General features: G+C 26.5%; 2 protein-coding genes across 3 annotated transcripts in view; one reads left to right on the top strand and one right to left on the bottom strand.

Annotated features, from left to right (window-relative positions):
- Positions 1 to 7,408, bottom strand: part of LOC117178414 (putative uncharacterized protein FLJ46204) — an 11,627-nt gene extending 4,219 nt beyond the window's left edge. Inside the window, exons 1-2 of the mRNA XM_033369841.1 lie at positions 7,353 to 7,408; positions 3,414 to 3,662 (exon numbers count right to left, since the gene is read on the bottom strand). Coding sequence (XP_033225732.1) covers positions 3,414 to 3,662; positions 7,353 to 7,408 — 305 coding nt within the window. The remainder of the gene's footprint in view (positions 1 to 3,413; positions 3,663 to 7,352) is intronic.
- The window catches only part of LOC117178781 (transcription factor Ken 2), a 111,206-nt gene that overhangs the window by 43,341 nt on the left and 47,224 nt on the right, over positions 1 to 20,641 (top strand). The gene's annotated exons all lie outside the window — the stretch shown is intronic.

Here is a 20,641-nt window from a genome sequence, read left to right as displayed (position 1 = left end):
GCAGCTCTGCATCGCTAAAAACCCTAAAATTGCCCCTAAAGATTGCAAGAAGGAGCGCTGCCTTGTTCAGCCCCAAAACTTATTCGTGATGATTCTAAAACCGGCCCCGCCCTGCCCAAACCCTTAAATTTGCCTCTTAAAACCCATAATTCAGCTTAACAAAATTGTACCTAAAACCCTAAAAAGTCGCCTTGCCTTCTTAAACACCCCAAAACTGTTCCTAAAGACCACAAAAAGTAGCGCCAACTTGTTAAGCCCCGTGAAATTGTTCCTAAATATCCCAAAAAGCAGCGCTGCCTGATTGAGCCACCAAAAATTATCCGTAGAAGCTCTAAAAACAGCCCCGTCTCTTCCAAGCCCTCAAATTTGCCCCTAAAAGTCTAAAATAGTAGCCTCGCCTTGTTCAATTTCCAAAAAATGGCCCTTAAAGGTCGCAAGAAGGAGCGTTGCCTGGTTGAGCCCCAAAAATTATGCATAATAAATCTAAAACCGGCTCCGCCTTGCCAAAACCATTAAATTTGCCTCTAAAGGCCCAAAATAGCAGACGCGCCTTGTTCAGTTCCTAAAAATAGACCTTCAAGATCCTAAAAAACAGCCCCGCCTTCTTAAACTCGCCTAAAATTATCAATAAAGGCCCTAACAAGGAGCCCCGAATTGGTAAACCCCATACAATTATTCCTAGGGATTCCAAAAAGCAAAAAACCTTTTGCAACTCAAAAAAATTGTCCCTAGAGACTTGCCCCGCCTTCGCAACCCTTCGATATCCTTAAAGCAGCCCCACCGTGTTGAACTCCTTCAATTGTCCCTAGAAGCCCTAGAAATAGCCCTGCCTTCTTAAACTATCCAAAATTATGCGTAGAGATCCCGAAGTTAACCCCCCCCCCCCTTAACAACGAATTGTCTCCAGAGACCCTAGTTCCTATTACAATTTGAAAACAGACAACAATTTTCCGAAAAAAGAAAAAATTCTTTTTGTGGACAAAAATTAAAAAGAGGAAAGAAAAATGAGACGGCAACCAACCAAATCCCCTTCCTTCTCTTTTTGATTTCTTTCTACTTTTTTAAATTTTATTTCTATAAAATCACAATAAAAAAACATTTGTACAAAATATTCACCAACGTTTCGGCACTCATACAGCACCCTTATCACGATAAGAAAAATTCGAGCAGTTAGGAACAGCAACGAATCCTCATTGCTCTCTCTCTGACTGACTTGATTCTCGGGTATTAGGGAGAGAGCATCGTGGTTTCGTTGCTGTTCCCTACATGCTCAATTTTTTCCTGCCTTGATAAGAATATTGTGTGAGTGCCGAAACGTTATTCATTATTTTTTTTAAATGTTTCTTTTATTGTGATTTGATAATAATAGAAATAAAAAATAAAAGCATTAAAGAAGAGAAGGAAGGGGGTTTTGTTAGTTGACTTCTCATTTTTCTTGTTTCTTTTCTATTTTTGTACAACAGAAGAATTCTTTTCTTGTTTAGGAAAATTTTAAGTTTCTATTTAAATTGCAATATAAACTTTTTATGAAAATTGTCAAAATTTTGTCGTTACATTTTTGGTTTTATTTTCAGGAATTCTGCACATCTCTTAAAATTGTCCCTGCACATGTGTAGATGTTAAAAAGCCACAACGTCTTGTTCAACCCCCAAAAATTGTCCCTAGATTTTGTAATGAAAGTTTATATTGTTAATTAAAAATTGATATTTTTTTAGTTGAAAATATAACTATGTTGTTGTTAAAATTTTATATTTTTAATTTAAAATTGACCTTTTGTAATTAAAAATTCAACTATTTAGTTGAAATTTTTTTGTTTTGTTAACAAAATTTTTTGTGGCTGAAGGTTCATCATTTTAGTTGAAAATTAACATAATTTGCTGAAATTTCGTTTTTTTCGTTAAAAATTAATTTTCCTAAATAAAACGGTAACTTTTTCATTTTTGATTGCAAATTGACATTTTTAATTGAACATTCATATTTTATGGTCGAATATTCAACTAATTGATTAAAAATTGAACTATTTTTATGACAATTTAACTGCTTGTAGAAAATTAACTTTTTTCTTAAAATCTCATATTCTTCGTGGAAATTTTTTTTTAACATGGAAATATTAGTTAAGAATGTATCTTTTCTGCTTAAAAATTTATCTTTTCTGATAAAAAATTTATCTTTGCTGGTTAAAAATTCAACAAGTTGGCTGAAAGTTAAAGCATTTTGTTGAAAATTCAGTTGTCTAAGATTAAGTTTGTTAAAAACTGTTTTTTCTTATACTGAAAATTCGAGTATTCCATTTTTTTCTTGGAAATGTACTGTTAAAAATTCATCTTTTGGGTAAAGGATTTAAAGATATCGTTAAAAATTCGTCTTATTTGATTGAATTCAACTGATTTAAAATTAAATTCTTTTGTGTTGAAAATCAATTTCTTTAACTGCAAATTAGGATACTTTAGTTTTAGTTCAAACACTATTTGTATAGTTGAAAATTCAACTACTATTTGGTTTATCCACAATTTTATTCGAATTTTGTCTTTTTGTAGAAAATTCATCTTTTATGGTAGAAAAGTCATCCTGCTTGGTTCAAAAATTAATATTTGTTATTTAAAAATAAACTTTTTCGAAGTCTCTCTTCGTCCCGAAATCCGGGATGACTAGTCCAATATTTTTCATAAGCTTGGCTAGTCGTCCCAAATTTTTAGTCCCTTAATTTTTCGAGCCACTAGACAAGGTCAAACTTTTTTGTTGAAAAATTGAAGTTTCTCCTAAAAAAATCGTCTTTTTGGCAAAAAAATTAAACTTATCCCGGTTAAATTTGAATAATTTTTTTTTTATTTAAAAATTCTAGTATTATATTTAAAAATCTACCTTTGTACGTTGGAAATTCAACCGTTTAGATAAAGTTGTCTTTTTTGTTGAAAATTCATCTTTTTAAGACCAAAATTTGTCTTTTCGACTTGAAAATTTAACTATTTACTTGAAAGTTCAACTATTTGATTGTTAATGCAACTGTTTGTTTAATAATTTAATTTATTGTTGTTGATAATTCTTCATTTCGGGTTGTAAATTCATCTATCTAAATAGAAAGTCTTTTTTGGTTGAAAAATTAACTATTTTGTTGAAAATGCAATATATTTCGATTTTAGATTGTTAAAGTAATGTATGGACGGCCCCTAGCCAATAGAGACAAATAAAGTTTAATTTGAAAAGTATTATTAGAAGGACAAAAGAAGTGAGATAAATGATAATGTAGTGATGAAACAGCTAAGAGTGTTAGATTAAGTAAAAACTGCTGGAGTGAAAAATGAGTAATGCTTTGCATTACTAACCTCATTTTCCAAGAGTAACAAATAAAGTTAGTGTTGGTGAACATCTTTTGTTTCTAAGCTTTTCACTACGCCCACGTCTGTCAGCTTTACATGTTTAGTGTCAGTGTGAGTGTGAGTGAGAGTGTGATTAGAGTGCGAGTGTGAGTGCGAGTTCGAGTTCGAGTGTGAGTGTGAGTGTGAGTGCGAGTGTGAGTGTGAGTGTGAGTGTGAGTGTGAAACGCCAGATCACACACTTCTCTCTCAATGTGCGTTTCGTTATGTAAGAATGAACTAGTGTTCTTAATAGACATGTCGATGTGAATCCGAAGGGCACACTGGTGTGGCAACATGCGTCTTGCTCTATTTTTTAATGAATTCTGTATAATAGAAATGCAAAACTCTGGAAAATTCTTGATAAATTGTCATATACAAGTCAAAGAGATCAATTTTCGAGTCTGAAAAAAGAATTTTTCACAAAAATTTTCAATCAGTTCAATTAAATAAACAAAAACAAATTTTTAACAAAATAGTTGAATGTTCTACCAAATGGACGAATTTATCAACAAAAAATTATTTAACTATAAAATTCAACAAAAACAGGATAAATTTTTAAACAAATAGTTACAAATAGTTAAATATTTTTAAACAAATAGTTACCAATAGTCGTTTAAAAAGAAGAATTTCCAGGAAAAGTTATTTTTTTCAAAGTAGTTCAATTTTCATTAAATTTGTTTAAGTTTTAACCAAATAGTTAAATTTGCATCAAAAAAGTTAGTGTTCAGCCTAATAGTTTATTTTTTTACAAAATTAATACTTCAACTAAAAGTATTTTAATTTGAAAAAAAAATTTAATTCAACCAATAAAGATGAATTTTCAACAAAACACATTATTTTTTAACGAAATAGCTCATTTTTCAAATAAAATGTCAATTTTAAATAAAAAAAGGGATACATACAATTTTAGTTTAAAAAATTGATTTTCAACAGAAAAAAAAGAATTTTCAACAAAGTAGTTAAATTTTGGAAGACGAAAGATCAATTTTCAATTAAAAATATCATTTTTTAACTACCGAAAATAAATTTTTAATAGATTAAAACAAAATACTTCAGTTTTTGGTTACAAAAGATCAATTTTAAATTTAAAAAATAAATTTTTAACAAAAACGTATAGGGGAATAATTATTCAACTTAACCGTTATCATTCAAGGAAATTAAAATTAAAGACAAAGTTCATTGATCCAAAGTGAAATTATGTATCTATTATCGAACTTCTAAAAGAAGGTGAGTCACCAATGTCTTTATCTTCACTCATTAGTTTCAGAGATAGACACTTTGTTTGGTAATTAATTAGTCTATCACAATTTCAGTACTTTCTATATTGATTCAGATTTCCTGATTGCAATGAGCAAAGGAAACTAAAAGTTCAAGTGTTCATGCTTATATAAACTGAAAGTCTTGAAAATATGGAAAGAGTTGTAAACTCTTCTAAAAGAAAACCATTTTTTTCGTATCGACACTGCATAATTTATGAAAAAAAATTCCCATCAATTTTCTATCGTTAATTAATTCACTTAGGTTATTAAGATTAATAGTGTTAACTTTAGAATAGATTAGAATAGAAAAGAATAGAAAAGAATAGAAAAGAATAGAAAATAATAGAATAGAATAGAAAATAATAGAAAGGAATAGAATAGAAAAGAATAGAAAGGAATAGAAAGGAATAGAAAGGAATAGAAAGGAATAGAAAGGAATAGAATAGAATAATAAGTTATGGGATAAAATTAAATAAATTAAATAGAAATTTTTAGTAAGTTAATTGACAAGAACCACCTGACTTGCAGTGAAATAATAAAAAATAAAAGTTGTATTATGGGTCAGATGTTTTTTATGGTCAGACCATAAAATAAGTGTTACGGTAGACGGTCGACCTCACAAGGCTTTTATGCCTTGACCAATATGAGACAAATTGTTTCTTTCATCTTGTACGGCAACACACACGTTTCCTTGCATAACTCATTGTTACGCTAATTGTCTCGATCTCATATACATTCAAGCTTTAGAAAAAAAACATAGAGAGTTTACGCTGTTGTAAATTATCAGATGGAAATCACCAGGCTGAAATAATTTTCCGCGTTTCATAGTTGCAAAAAAAAAATCGTTCACTATTTATCTTAGCACCTGATAGAATAGTATTTCATTAGAATAGGATAGAATAGAAAAGAATAGAATACAATAGAATAGAAGAAAATAGAATAGAATAAAATAGATAAGGATAGAATAGCATAAAATAGAGTAACAGAAGGTGAATAAGAATAGAATAGAATAGAATTGAATTCCATAAAATAGAATAGTAACCAGTAGAACAGAATAAAATAGAATTGAACCAAAAATAATATACTTACACATACAAATCTCTATTTTCTTGAATCCTAAAAATATTTTCTGATCAAATATTTTTGTTTCGATCACTGTCCTAAATTGGGAAAACGTGTCCCTCGAGGGAAACTACTTCCCACTCTTTTTTCTTCAAACCTAACAATATTTTTTGATTAAACATTTTTTTTTTATCGATTGAGCTACTTCTTGCCTAAAAAGCAAATTCTTATTTGCTTATTCAAATTAAAAATTGGATTTTTATCACCGATAAAAGTTTCGAAAGCGGTGCCCCTATAGCGAAAATATTTCCCACTCTATTTTTTTTCAAACCTAGAATTATTTTCTGATCAACCCCTTTTTGTATCGATTAGGCTACTTAATATCTAAAATGAAAATTCTCACTTGGTTTTTTAAATTGAAAATTGAATTTTGTATCACCGTCCAAAGTTTCAAAAATATGACCCACGAGTAAAAAAAACTCTTCCCCAAATTTCTGGAAACCTAACAGTACTTTTTTTATCAAACCTTTTTTTTGTAACGGTTTAGCTACTCAATAGCAAGAAATCAAATTTCACTTTTTTTTTTAATCTCAAAAATTTAATTTTGTTTCACCGTCCAGCTCGAGCGAAAAAACTTTCCACTCTATTTTCTTTTATTCTGACAATATTTCTTGATTAAACCTTTTTTTGTATCGATTAATTTAATTTATATCTATAAAGTAAATTATTATTTTAAAAAAATTGAAAATTGGATTTTTATCAGTGTAAAAAGTTTCGAAAGCGTGCCCCTATAGCAAAAATATTTCCCTCTATTTTCTAGAATATTAGCAATATTTTTTAAACAATATTTTTTTTGATAGATTTAGCTACTTAATAGCTATAATTTAAAGCTTCACATACGTTTTAAATTTAAAATAAGATTTTTTATAAACACCTAAGTTTAATGTTTCGAAAACGTGGCTCATGCGAAAATATTTCCACTCTATTTTCTTCAAACCTAGAAATATTTTTTTGATCAAACCTATTTTGTATCGATTCAGGTACCTAATATCTAAAAGAAAAAATTCTGAGTTTGTCTTTTAAATTGAAAATTGATTTTTGATGACCATACAAATTTTCAAAAACGTGCCCCTTGTGCAAAAAACTTCCCCCTCTATTCTTCTTAACACTAACAATATTTTTTGGATAAAACTTTTTTGTCTCAATTTAGCGACTCAGCATCATCTTTAAAATTTTCGAAATGTGCCTCTTAAGCTAAAATATTTTCCACTCGATTAGCTTGAAATCTAGAAATATTTTGTATCCAATCCTTTTTTTATCGATTCTGTGCGCAGCAAAAATCAAATAAATAAAATTTCCATTGTCATCTTAATTATTAAAAAATTATCCACTGAATTTAGTAAAAGAATCTTAATGGATTTAATTGCGATATGTACAGTTCAATTAATTAAGTTTATTAAATATCTCGAACAAAAAAATGATTGAATTCAACATTTAATTCTCAACTATTAAATTATTTTATTTTCTGTTTCAGGTAAGCTTCAGTTACTGTTTATGAAGAATTAGAAAACTTTTCGGTAAGAAATTTGACTAATCTAAAGCCTTTTTTTTTACTTGAAACAAGGAAAAATTTTCTTGGAAATAAGGAATTTCTAAAGAAAATTATAATCCTGACATTCCTGACATTCCTGACATTCCTGACATTCCTGACATTCCTGACATTCCTGACATTCCTGACTTGGAATGGTGAATTTTTCAGAAAAAGTACAATATTTACTTAGACCAGGAAATATTTTGAAATTAATAAAAATTTTGACATTTGTGAAATGTCTAACCGAATAAATATTGTAATTAAAAATAATAAAGTATCAATTTTCCGTGTTTGAAATTAATCTGCTGAAATCTGGCTTTAATTGCTTTCTGTGAAAACTTTCACAGGCGCAGATATTATGCTTAAGCTTTGACAATAAAATTATTGACTTATGCGTACATGTGTGTAATTCTATTTACTTATCGTATTTTTTATTGCTGTTTTACAACCCCGATTGCAGTATCATATTGAAGTTTTCTCTATTTTCACATAATTGTGAAACTGTTTTATCTTATCAGGAGACTTTCCTTATTGTTTATTAACATTGTATAGAGAAACGATTCCGAAATATTGTCTTAGATCTCTTACCTTGTCTGCTTATTTTTATAGTTTTGTTCATTGCGAATTTTTGTAGGTTTATTCATTTTTATTACAGAATGCATAATTGTCGTATAATATTTAATATTCTGAACTCAGAAAAAAATGTTTATGGAAATAAAATATTCTTTTTATCAAAGAAAAATATTCAGTTTATAGTTGGGATTTTCTTTAAATTCCTTTTCTTATTATTTTTTTTAACATTTATATTTTCTTGAATGATTTAAAGTCGAAAATTTAACGGCTTTATTTTTGACAGCTAAAGTTTTAACTGATGAAAATTGAAGAAAATTACAAATTTAATTTCCAAAAGTTTTTCTATTTTTGATTTTTTGATTTTCTATTTTCTTGAATTTTCAAAATCAACTTTTGAAAATTAAACTTTTAATTTTCATAAAATTTTAGCTGGTTAATTTTCAACAGTTGACAGTTATAGAACATTGAAAACTGAATTTTAAACTGGTGAAAATTACGTTTTTTTTCAAAAATTTCCAATTTTCACTTGTATTCAATTATAAGTATTTGAAATTTTAACTTTCGTAAATTTAATGAAAATTTTCCATTTTCTTCAATTTTAAAATGGAACTGTGAATGAATAAATAAAAATGAAAATTCAAATTTCAACAGTTGTACTGTGTAAAATCAGATTTTAATTTTGTTAAATTTACCATTTTCTTCATTTTCAGCAGTTGAATTATTGTGAATTTTAAACTCGTGAAAATTCCATTTTCTTAATTTTTTAGCAGTTGAATTTCAAATTTTTAATATTTTCCAATTTTCAGTTGCTTCCATTTTAACTGTACTAAATTTAAATTGAGTTTTCTATTTTCTTGAATTTTGAAATTCAACTTTAAAAAATTTTTTAAATTAAAATTTAATTTACTTAAAATTTCAGCAGTTTTAACTGTTGAAAGTTCGTATTTCTGGATTTTTCAATAGTTAAATTTATAATTTTTAATTTTAGTAGTTGGAATTTCAAATTTGGTAAATTTAGTTATAATTTTCTTTAATATTCCATTTTTTCAAAATTTCAAATTAATTTTATGAAAATTAAAGAAACATGAATATTTAAATTTCCAACAGTTGAATTTTCAATTTTCTTCCATTTTCAGCAGTTAAATGCTGAAACAGTTCAATTTCCAATTTTTAATTTTCTTTGATTTGTCAGTAGTTGAAACTTTAACTGTGAAAAACTCAATACTAATTTTTGTAATTTTCTTGAATTTTCTATTTAAACTTTTAAAACATAAAAAATTGAACATTGAACAGTTCAAATTTTAATTTTCTTAATTTTTCCGAAGTTTTGATTGAACTTCAAACAATTGTTTCAGTAGTATAATTTTCAACTGTTAAAAATTATCGAAAATTGAAAACTGAATTTTCAATTTAATTTAAATCAGTTTTCAAAAGTTGAAACTTTAACTGTGTAAAATTTAATTTTAATTATTGTAAATTTTGAATTTTCTTGAATTTAATATTCAAACTTTTCAGATATAAAGAAAATTGAGCACTCAACGAATTTTAATTTTCTTAAATTTTCAGCAGATGAAAATTCAACTGTGAAAAATAACTTCTTAAATTTCTTAAATTTGTTAATAATTCTTGAATTGTCAGCAGTTGAAAATTTAGTGTTGGAAACTTAAAGAAAATAGAAGAAAATTTTTTATTATTATTTATTTAGTTATTTGTCACATAAAAAAATGGTGTTTAAGAAGTCGATTATTTAATTTAAAAAAATTATTTTTATTTTACTTTTTATATTATCGGTTCTTGTGAGTTTCTGGAAAATAACTTTTCTATTATGCTCATCTAAAAATAAATTTACAACCGTGATCATTATTTTTAATAGTCCATGTGCTATTTATTACAATTACATTGTGGACCAGACCACACAATACTTTTAAAGCGACCTCGTTACGGTTACAAATGGCCACAGACTAGAAAATGTAATTACTTCTGCATAACTTTCTGTAATAGTTTGCATGACAATGGTTTTATAGACATGAAATTATAAGTCATAATTTTCTATGGGTAATAGAGTTTAATTTTAGAAATTATTTGAAACTTAATTTAAATTTTAAATTTTAAAGCCATGTAATACCTATACGATTCCTACCTTACCGACATTTTTTGAAACAACCAATTCTACACGAAATTAGATATTGATTTAAAAGTTCCGCAAAATAAAGAACGAGGAATAAGGAGCGTTTATATGAGTATTAATTATTTTCAAAGTTACAAAGAAAAATGTTGCACTTTTAAGGGATTTTGAAGAAATGTAAGATTTCTCCGGTTCCTACCTTACCCATGTTTTTTCTCTGCACTCATTTTTAAAAGAATGTTTAACGAAAAAAAAAATTGTTTATAATTTCGCAAATGCTGAACCCGATATTTTAAGTAAAATAAAAATAAAATAAATCCAAAGATATTACAACTTTCAGGAAATTTTTACGAGAAACTCAATCTATTAAAGTAAAAGTATTATATTTTCAACTACATTGATGAATTTTTAACCAAATTATTGATTTTTTAATTAGAAAAATATACTCTTAACCAAGAAAATTAGTTTTCTACAAAAAAAAACACAAACATTTTTTTTTAAATAATGGAATTTTCCACTTGAAAAGATAAATTTGTAAACCAAAAATAGAATTAAATTTTGATTAAAAATAAAATAAATTTTAACGAAAATAAAACTGAATTTTTCATAAAATATTTAAATGTATAGCTAGAAAGATAAATTTTAAACAAAAGAAATTAATTTTTGAGTAAAGTGATGAATCTTCAATCAAAGAAAGGAATTTTGACCAAGAAGATTATTTATCTACCAAAAAATTAAGTTTTAAACAAAAATGGAATATTTCAATGATCACTTTCAAAAATTAAATTTCCATAAAAAAACCCAATTTTCAATAAAAAAACGAATTTATAATCAAAAATATTAATTTTTCAAGAAAAATTCAGATTATCAATAAAATAAATGAATTTTCAACAAAATAAATTTTTATCTAAAATTTTGAATCTTCAACCGCAAAAATGAAGTTTTCTACCAAATAGTAGTCTTTTTGAACAAAATGAGTAATTTTCAACCACAAAATTAATTTTCTACCAAAAAATACGTTTTTTCAAGGAAATACATAAAGTTTTAATTGAAAAAAATCAATTAAAAAGTTATTAAACAAAATATTTAAATTTTTAATAAAATACATGAATTTTCTTATAAACAGTTGAATTTTCAGCGAAAAATAGAATAGATAAATTTTCAGTAGAAAAAAAATTAATTTTAAACCAAATCAAAAACTAATTTGTAATTGAATGAATGAATTTGAATCCAAAAGATTAATTTTCTAGAAAAAAGGCAAGTTATTAACCAAAGAAGTAAATTTTCATGCAAAGAAATGAATTTTCAAGAAAATAATAATAATATCTTTCTTAAACAAATATTTGATTTCTCAGCTAAAAAATGTTAAACGAAAATGGCAATAATAACATTTTTAGTTAAAAAAATTAATTTTGAAACAAACAAAAAAGAGGAATTTTCTACAAAATGGTTAAGTTTTTAACGAATGAAATTATTATCAATAAAAAATGAAATTGTCAAAGTTTCAGTCTAAAAATTAAGTTTTAAATAAACAAACAACGAATTTTCAGAGAAAAATATGAATTTGAACACAGAATATTAATTTTCAATCAAATTTTCAAAAAAAAAAAATAATAATTTTCAATAAAAATGGTATATATTCAACAAAAAATTAAATTTTTTGACTAAATATTAGATTTTCCAAACCAAAAGGAGAAATTTTCAACTAAGAAAATTATTTTTCTATCAGAAAAGAACAACGAATTATTCAACGAGAAACGTAAATTATTGAACCAAAAATATAAACGTTTAACTAAGAAGATGAGTTTTTAACCTCGAATATTAATTTTCTAACATAAAAGACAAATTTTTAATAAATGACATGAATTTTCATATAAATAGTCTAATTTTCAACCAAAAATGCAATTGCGAAATTTTCGGTAAAAAAAATTAATTTTTTACCAAACAAAAAATGAATTTTTTAAGGAAACAAAGTATGAATTTTTAAAAGAAAAAAATAATTTGAAACCAAAAGATTAATTTTCTAGAAAGAAGACAATTTTTCAACACAATACGCGAATTTTCATCCAAATAGTTGAGTTTTTAAGTAAAGAAGATAAATTTTAAACCAAAAATGGACTAGGTAAACTTTCATTGCAAAAAACTAATTCTGAACCAAGCGAAAAACTATTTTTAAAGAAATGTGATCAATTTGAACACAGAAGATTAATTTTTTTACAAAAAATACAGAAAAAAACAACAAACTTTTAACAAAATAGTTCAGTTTTTATGCGAAAAAATAAATTTTTGTCTAGAATGATAAATCTTCAGCAATTAAAATAAATTTTTAATAAAGTAGTTCAACTTTTAACTAAATGCTTGAATATTTAAAAAATAAGTAAATTAATTGTGAACGATAGCTGTAATACCTATTTGATATTTCAACCAAAAAATAACCTAATTTCAAATTAAAAAAACAGTTGAATTTAACCAAAAAAGAAAATTTCTTACAAAATAGTTTAAACATTAAGCAAAAAATATTTTTGTAACAAACAAACAAAAATATATTTCTACCAAAAGAGATGAACTTTCAAAACGAGAAGACAAATTTACAACAAAGAGTTGAATTTTCAACCCAAAAATATGAATTCTCAACAGAAAAATTTATTTTCAACCAAAAAAAATGTCTTCAAAAAATTGTTGAATTATCAACAAAATACATTCGTATCTGGATTTAGTGATTCTAGATCTAGTGTTTCCGAGTATTAACGGCGCGCCGCGACGATGGGTGTGAAGATCTGCGCGGTATGGCTGATGTTCACTCAGGCGTGACAAAGCAGAGAAAACGTCTGCCCAAAACCGACACTAAATCGAGATTTGACTGTAATTAAAATTTCAACCAAATAATAATAATTCTAAAAAAAATACTGAACTTTGAACCTAAAATGAATAGATTTCCTGATTGGCCGTGAGTGCAATAATATTGATAATAAATTGAATACACTTGAAGCACGAAATATTCTACTTTTCGCTTATATAAATTATTTACGACCCAATTAACGCTGATTCGATTAAAGTATATTCTTTCATTGATCGACGTCTATAGTTAATAGAGAAAAACGGCAATGATAGAAATTAGAAATAGATCCATTGACCTTTTGTTAGTCGGTTATCGCTTTTACAAGATATTGGCCTTGAGAAGCGATTTCTTCGATATCATCCTGCTTCAGCTGTCGAAAGTCGGCCCTGAACGATCCAAACGATTTTGCCCTTACGTAAGAAACCTGAGTGGAAATGCTAATCAATTCTATATGTAGACCATTTGGCTTGGGTTTGTTCATGTATAAAACATTATTTGGCAGCCTTAAGTTTGTGCGATTTTTTTCTACATTTCTCTGTAACATATAAAACACTTGAAACGGTCGAAAAGGTCCAAAAAATCCGTTTTTATCATTTTTCGTCTAAATTTACCGAGGTATTGAACAAAGTTGTATATAAAAGTTAGAGATCTTAAAAAACTACAACTTTTTTGTTATTTGACTTTTTTCGGTAGAACCAACCGTTCTGGAGAAAAATGAGAATAAAAATTAAAAATAAATCAAATTTCATTTCTTTTACATTTTTTTCTCTAGAATGGTTAGTTCTACCGAAAAAAGTCAAATAACAGAAAAGTTGTAGTTTTTCAAGGTCTCTAATTTTTGTATGCAACTTTTTTCAATAACTTTGTAAATTTAGATAAAAAATAAGAAAAACTGATTTTTTGACCTTTAGGACCGTTGGGTTTGGCTTTTACGTTAAAAAAAAGTTTTTTACTGTGAATTAAGGTATTTACCGATTTTGTTATTGTATTTGTTTCTAAGAATAAAATTACTGATTTAAAGAATTATTTTTGTTTGGTGAAGTTATTGCTAAAGTGGTGAAAATTCCAATTTTAATTTCAATTTAATTTAATTTTATTTAATTAATTAATTTTAATTTTGAAATTTAAGGAGAAATATATTATATAACAAAATGAAATTACGAAATCGCGAAAATCTTCGGTTTAAAAAATTTAATTCAATTTAATTAAAAAGAAAAATGAAAATCAAAACAAAACCTGATGGGAATGTGAATTCACATTAATACCAAGACCACAGTGGCCATAAAGGTCAAAAAATATTTTTTTTTCTGTTATTAAAAATTTGAGTGAAAAATATAAAAATTTCATCCTTTCCTTTTCGCGGAAATTTTTTTTTCAATTAATCTTCTATTAGATAGCAATGCATTTTTTCAGCGAAAAAATATGAAAATTATCTGTTTGTTTATATAAATTTTTATAAAAAAAATTAAATTTTAAGTGTTGACAATTTGTAGAATTTGCAAAAATTAAGCAAAATTAAGTGGGACTTTTCCGGCACTTGTGACCTAAAAAAGTCCTGTTAAACAAAAATAAATTGGGTCTTTTCTGATGCTTTTGTTGTGAATCAAAAGTAAAAAAAAATAACTTTCTTGTACTTTGCTGAAACGTTACTTAAAAGTTTGAATTAAATTATACACCATGCCTTTTTTCACATCGTTGAAAGAAAACAAAATGGACCACGTGACCAGGTTCCTACCTTACTGACACTTTTTTTATTTCTTAACCTATTTTCACACGAAGTGGGATATCGAAATGCAAAAACTTATTTAAAAAAAAAAACTTTTTTTATAATTATTCAAATTTAAGACTGGAATCACCTTGCTTAGTGCTTCTTATTTATTATCCCAAATTTTTAACTCGCTGTGACGCTTCGTGTAAAAATAAGTTAGGAAATAAAAAAAGTGTCGGTAAGGTAGGAATATGGTCACGTGATCCAGACTTTACATGGCCTTAAGACGCTTCAAACAAGTCGGTTTCGCTTGATCGACTATACGTCTAAAAAGATGAATTGTTGAACATAATATTTTTACCACATAATCTAAAGGCAATTATACTATTTTGGATAGATAGCATTTTCCGGAAAATGCTCTTGTTTTTTTTAACTCGAAAATATTTTTTTGCGCCTAAAACCGTCAGCCCAGCGTACACAATAGTCAGAGTTTTTGTCGGTTTCAGGCGGAGAAAAAAATCTATTTTCAATTATGAAAAAAAAATAAATAAGAAAATTTTACAGAAAAAGCTCTCTGTCAAAAGCAGTATATTTGCCTTTAAATCACTTGATAAAAATACTATGCTCAAGAATTCATCCTTTTATACGCATAGTCGATCAAATGAAACCTAATCATTTGAAGCCCCTTAATGGCGACGATTTTTCAAACTCTATTAACAATTTTTTCGCCTTATTTTAAAAGATTAAATACTATTTTTATTTTATTCTGATAGTTTAAAAAACGTTTTTATTGTTAGGATGTAACATCTGACTGGAATAATACAGAAAAGGGGGAAGAGTATGAAAACTGGGAAATTGTGAGACTTGTAAGCGGTGAAAACAGAATGTCGGTGGTTGGTGGGGGCGGGGTGGTGGGGAGGGTAATGTGGCACATGCGCAGAACTGGTGTGCCCTTCAAAGATCTACGATGATGGAGCGTCTATTTTGTTCTTATATAATGAATGGATCATGTAACTAGCCGCTCTTCTCGTGAATGCGCTGCGCCTACACATAGGCAAGTGGCAGCGCCGCGGTGCACACGTAAGCCTCACACAGGCGCGAGGCGTGGCGTCCGGGTCCGTCCGTGTATGTGCGAGGAGCGCGTACCAGCTAAAACGGCCAGTACGTAAGTGCAGTTGAAAAGGCTTTTTACTTCTGGCCTTGAACGAAATGTATCCGGTGACTCGACTGGATTAGACGTTGAATGTTGAATTACCGCGAGGCTATCTATCCGGGGCTTTAAAACTAGCGAGATTATAAATCAAATAAAATTTTTAATTATTTATTTTGAATTCAAAATTTTATTTTAGGCGGAAGGGGCCGCCAATAATATGCGTACCAATATTGACGGTGGTGGGGGTCACGCCAAAAACGATGGTTGGCGCCACACAGTGGAGCGAAAAAAAAATTCCGCGAACCAATAGATTTTCGGGAGACAATTATTATCCGATTTTAACTTTTTCTTTTGAAATGAAAGTTGCTAAAATTTCGCATCGCACTCTCATGGCCGATTTTTAAAGTTTTTTTTTTTTATTATTTAATAAAAAGTGATACAAATTTTTTTTTTTTGTTTCTGAAGTATACCGGTTTAAAAAAATGATTTGATTCAATCAAAAATACCTAGAAAACTGAAAGTAACTATCCAAAAAAGTTGTCCAATAGCAATGTTTAAAGAATTTATTGAATTTTTTATAAACAAATAAGTGAATGAAAATGATATTCGTGGGGATTGGCGGTGATTCGTCCCTTGATTCGCACTAAATTTCAATAATTTATGGACAAAAAGAGTTTTTTAGTTGAATTAACTAAAGTTAATCTATAATTTGTTATTCTAAAAGCAATTTTTATAAACAAATACCCATATTAGGTATTTTTGATGAAATAAATAAAGTTCTTTCTATGGAATTAATGATATATTACTTGGAAATAAAACCTGAGTATCACATTTGGTCACCAAGAAAAAGTTAATAATTGTTTAAACTACCTTAATTAACAAATGCACTCTTTGGCTATTTTTGAAGGTACAGACTTTATTTTTTCGATGCAATTAACTGGAAATAAGTAACATCTAAATTTTTAAGAATATTTTGATAACAATAAACAATTTATTATTGTAAACAGCAATTGGTTAAACAAATTTTTATCATTTTATTTTATTTATAAATAAAATATTGTTTTCTTCATATCAATTAACAGCCAGTTATTTAGCAATGTTTTTTTGTGGACTATAATTAAATTTGGTCAAACAATTATCAAATGTTATCGATTCATACCAAAAAATCATGATTGCTGTTAGTTCCGTGAATTCAAATTTAATTTTTACACATTTGGTTCGAAATTGATCATTTTAATTGAAAATTGATATACTTTCTGGAAAATTCATTTTTTTATTGAAAATTCATAATTTTAGTTGGAAATTTAAATCTTTTGTTGAAAACAAACGCTTTTGATGAAAACTCAATTGTTTTGTAAAAAATTTGGTTTTCTGAATTGGAAATGATTGTTTTTTCATTAAAAATTTTAATATTTCATTTTTATTTAAAAAACGATATTTTTAACTAAAAATTCATCCATTTAATTCCAAATTTATCCGTTTTGATGAAAAATTAATACTTTTGGTTGAAAATTTAATTATTTAGATAAAAATTTATGCATTGCATTTAAAATTGGATTTTTTTTAGTGGAAAATGAATTTTTATGGTTAAAAGTGCAACTATTTGGTTGAAAATAAGTTTGTTTTGGCTGAGGATTAAACTCTTTTGTTAAAAATTAACGTTTCTTATGAAAATTCGTAATTTTGGGTTGAAAATCATTGTTTTTAATAAAAATTTTAACATTCCATTTTTATTGAAAAAAGCCATCTTTTTAGACTGAAAATCAACTATTTGATTCAAAATTTCTTTTTTTCGGTAAAAAAAATTAATCTTTTTGGCAGAAAATTCAACGGTTTAGTCAAGAATGTATGCATTTTTAGAAAATCGATTTTTTCTTCATATAAAATTAACTTGTATGGTAAAAAGTGCAACTGTTTCGTTAAAAAATTATTTTTGGCTGAGTATCATACTATTTTTTGAACATTAATTTTTTTGAATAAAATTAAACAAATTGCTAGAAAATTCAATTTTTTATTGTTTAAAATTCAACTGCTTTATATAAAATTTGCTTTTCTAAATTCAAAATTATTATTTTTTAAATGAAATTTTAAATATTCAATTTTTATTAAAAAAAGCGATCTCTTTTCGACTAAAAATTTAACTATTCCATTCAAAATTTATGCGTTTTTGTAAAAACTTAATTTTTTTGGTTGAAAATTTAACTATTTGGTTAAAAACTTATGCATTTAATTTAAAATTGGATTTTTTTAGTAAAAAATTAATTTTTATGGTTAAAAGTGCAATTGTTTATTTAAAAATAAGTTTGTTTTGGCTAAGAATTAACCACTTTTTTTTAAAATTAACGTTTTTGATGAAAATTAATAATTTTGTATGAAAAAAAAAATTGTTAGAAAATTAATTTTTTTGAAAATTCAACTTTTTGGGTTGGAATTTCATATGTTTAGATTGGAAATTCAACTGTTTTGTACAAAATTAGCTTTTCCCATTTGAAAATTATTTTTTTCCAATGAAAAGTGGAACTCCTTTCTTTTGTTTTCAAAATTCAACAATTTAGTAGAAAATTGAACTTGTTTGTAGCAGCTTTTTTTAAAATTGAAAATCAATGATTTTAAATTAAAATTAAAAAATAAAGTTTAAAAATTAATGTTTTCAAATTAAAAATTAATTATTTCGTTGAAAATTTATGTAATTTGTTGAAAATTCTTATTTTTGGGTAGAATTTTAATCTACTTGTTTAAAAATTTATCTTTAGTTGAAGCGTTGTCTTCTTGGGCGGAATTTAACTATTTTTGGTTTCAAATTACAGTCTTTTTTGTTTAAAATATCAACTATCACATTTTCTCTCAAAACTTCAATTACTTAATTGAAATTGGTACTTTTTTGTTACAAATTAATTTTTTTATGTTAATAATTGATCGTTTTAATTCAAAACCTTCCTTTTGGTTGAAAATTTAAATATTTGGTTGAAAATTTATTTTAAAATGTTTGAAAATTAAATTTTGACTAAACTTTCAGATATTCTGATATTCATATATTAGAAAACTTAACTTTTTTAGTGAAATTATTAACGTTCATAATTAAAAATTAATCTTTTTGATCGAAATTTGAACATTGTTGACGAAAATTCAACTATTTGTCTCAAAATAAAAAATTCAATGAATTGTTTATTGAAAATTAATTAATTTTTTCGGGAAAATTTCTTTATTTCATTTGATAATTTATTTTTTTGGTTACAAATTAAAAAGTTTACATACCTTTTGCAATTTTTCAATAGAAGCAATAATTGTTGATGATTTAACGCTTTCCGGGAAATTTTAGCGGAATTCCTCAAAAAATTTTGATTCGATCATTTTTTTTATAAGAATTATGAAAAAAATAATGTAGATTTATACTATCCTATTTTACGTCTGTTGAAATTCTCTACAAACAAACTGAAATACGTAATAATTTCATATAGACTTTCTACAAATAAACTCAAACGTCGTTTCCTATCGAATTAATTTATTGATATAAATCTAACGTCTTTCACACTCCTTCTTTTTTAACTGAGCAGTGACGTATCGTTTCATAAAATAATTTATCTTTCAAAGATCTAAGAAACATAAAATTTGCATTTTAAAATTACTTTCGATTTCGATGTGAGTGAAAGGACTTTCATTTCTTATCAGTTGCTTAAAATCTGTTCTGACTTTTCGAGAAAGTGATATGTTTCTATTACTTGAGCCGAAGAACTGCTAATGGAAACAATGAAATAGAGGCCCATTTGAATAGCATAAATTATAATTGGGCCCACAAAAGACGTGTCGTAAAATATAAACTCTCTTTCTCTCTTTTGATTACTCAATCTGTTGACATGGTTCTCACTGCCTCACCCTATTCACAGCCACAACCATCAGCTACTTGAAAAAATAGGATAGAATAGGATAGGAAAAGAAAGAAGAAAATAGAAGAGAAAAGAGGAAAGAGGATAGAATAGAATAGAAACAATAGAGTGGAATAGAACAGGATAGGACAAGATAGAAAAGAATATAATATGACAAGATATAATAGAATAGGACAAGATAGACTAGAATAGGATAGAATAGAATACAATGTAATAGAATAGGGAAAGAAATAATATAATATATTAGGACAAATAGAATATAATAGCATTGGGATTAAATGGAACAAAATAGGACAAGATTGATTAGAATGTAATAGGATAGAATGGGGCAAGATACAATAGAATAGGATAATACATAATAGAATGTGATAGGAAAATATAGAATGGAATGGAATACAGAGGGGCAAGATAGAATAGAACGTAATATGAAAAGATAAAGTAGAATAGAATAGAATAGAATAGAATAGAATAGGGAAATTTTGAGAAGAATAGAATAGGTCAATATAAAATAGTATATGGTAATATAGAATAGAATGGGACAGGACAAGATAGAATAGAGTAGAAGAGAGTAGGACAAAAGAGAAAAGAATATAATTTGAGAAGATAAAGTAGAATAGAATATGATATACTAAGTTATAATTGGACACTATAGAATAGAATAGCACAAGATAAAACTGAACAATTTAGAGTAGGGTGATTTAGAATAGAATAAAGGAGGACAAGATAGAATAGAATAGAATAGGGCAAGTTATAATAGAATATAATAGAATAGAATGGAATAGGAAAAGATAGAATAGAATATAATATGAAAAGATAATGTAGAATAGAATGGAGCAACGCAAAATAGAATATAATAGAAAAAGAGAGAATATATTATAACATGATAGAATAGGATAGAACAGGACAACGCACAATAAAATATAATAGGGCAAGATAGAATGGAATAAAATAAGACAATTTAGAATAGAATCTTGTATAATGGAATGAAATTGAATGGAATATAATAGTGCAAGATAGAATAGAATAGAAAAGTATAGAATATAATAGGAAAAGATATAATAAAATAGAGTAGGACAGGGTAGAATAGAATA

The sequence above is a fragment of the Belonocnema kinseyi genome, chromosome 8, assembly GCF_010883055.1.
Source record: "Belonocnema kinseyi isolate 2016_QV_RU_SX_M_011 chromosome 8, B_treatae_v1, whole genome shotgun sequence".
NCBI lineage: Eukaryota > Metazoa > Arthropoda > Insecta > Hymenoptera > Cynipidae > Belonocnema > Belonocnema kinseyi.
Note: the sequence above shows the minus strand (reverse complement) of the source record. Positions and strands in the feature narration are given on the sequence as shown.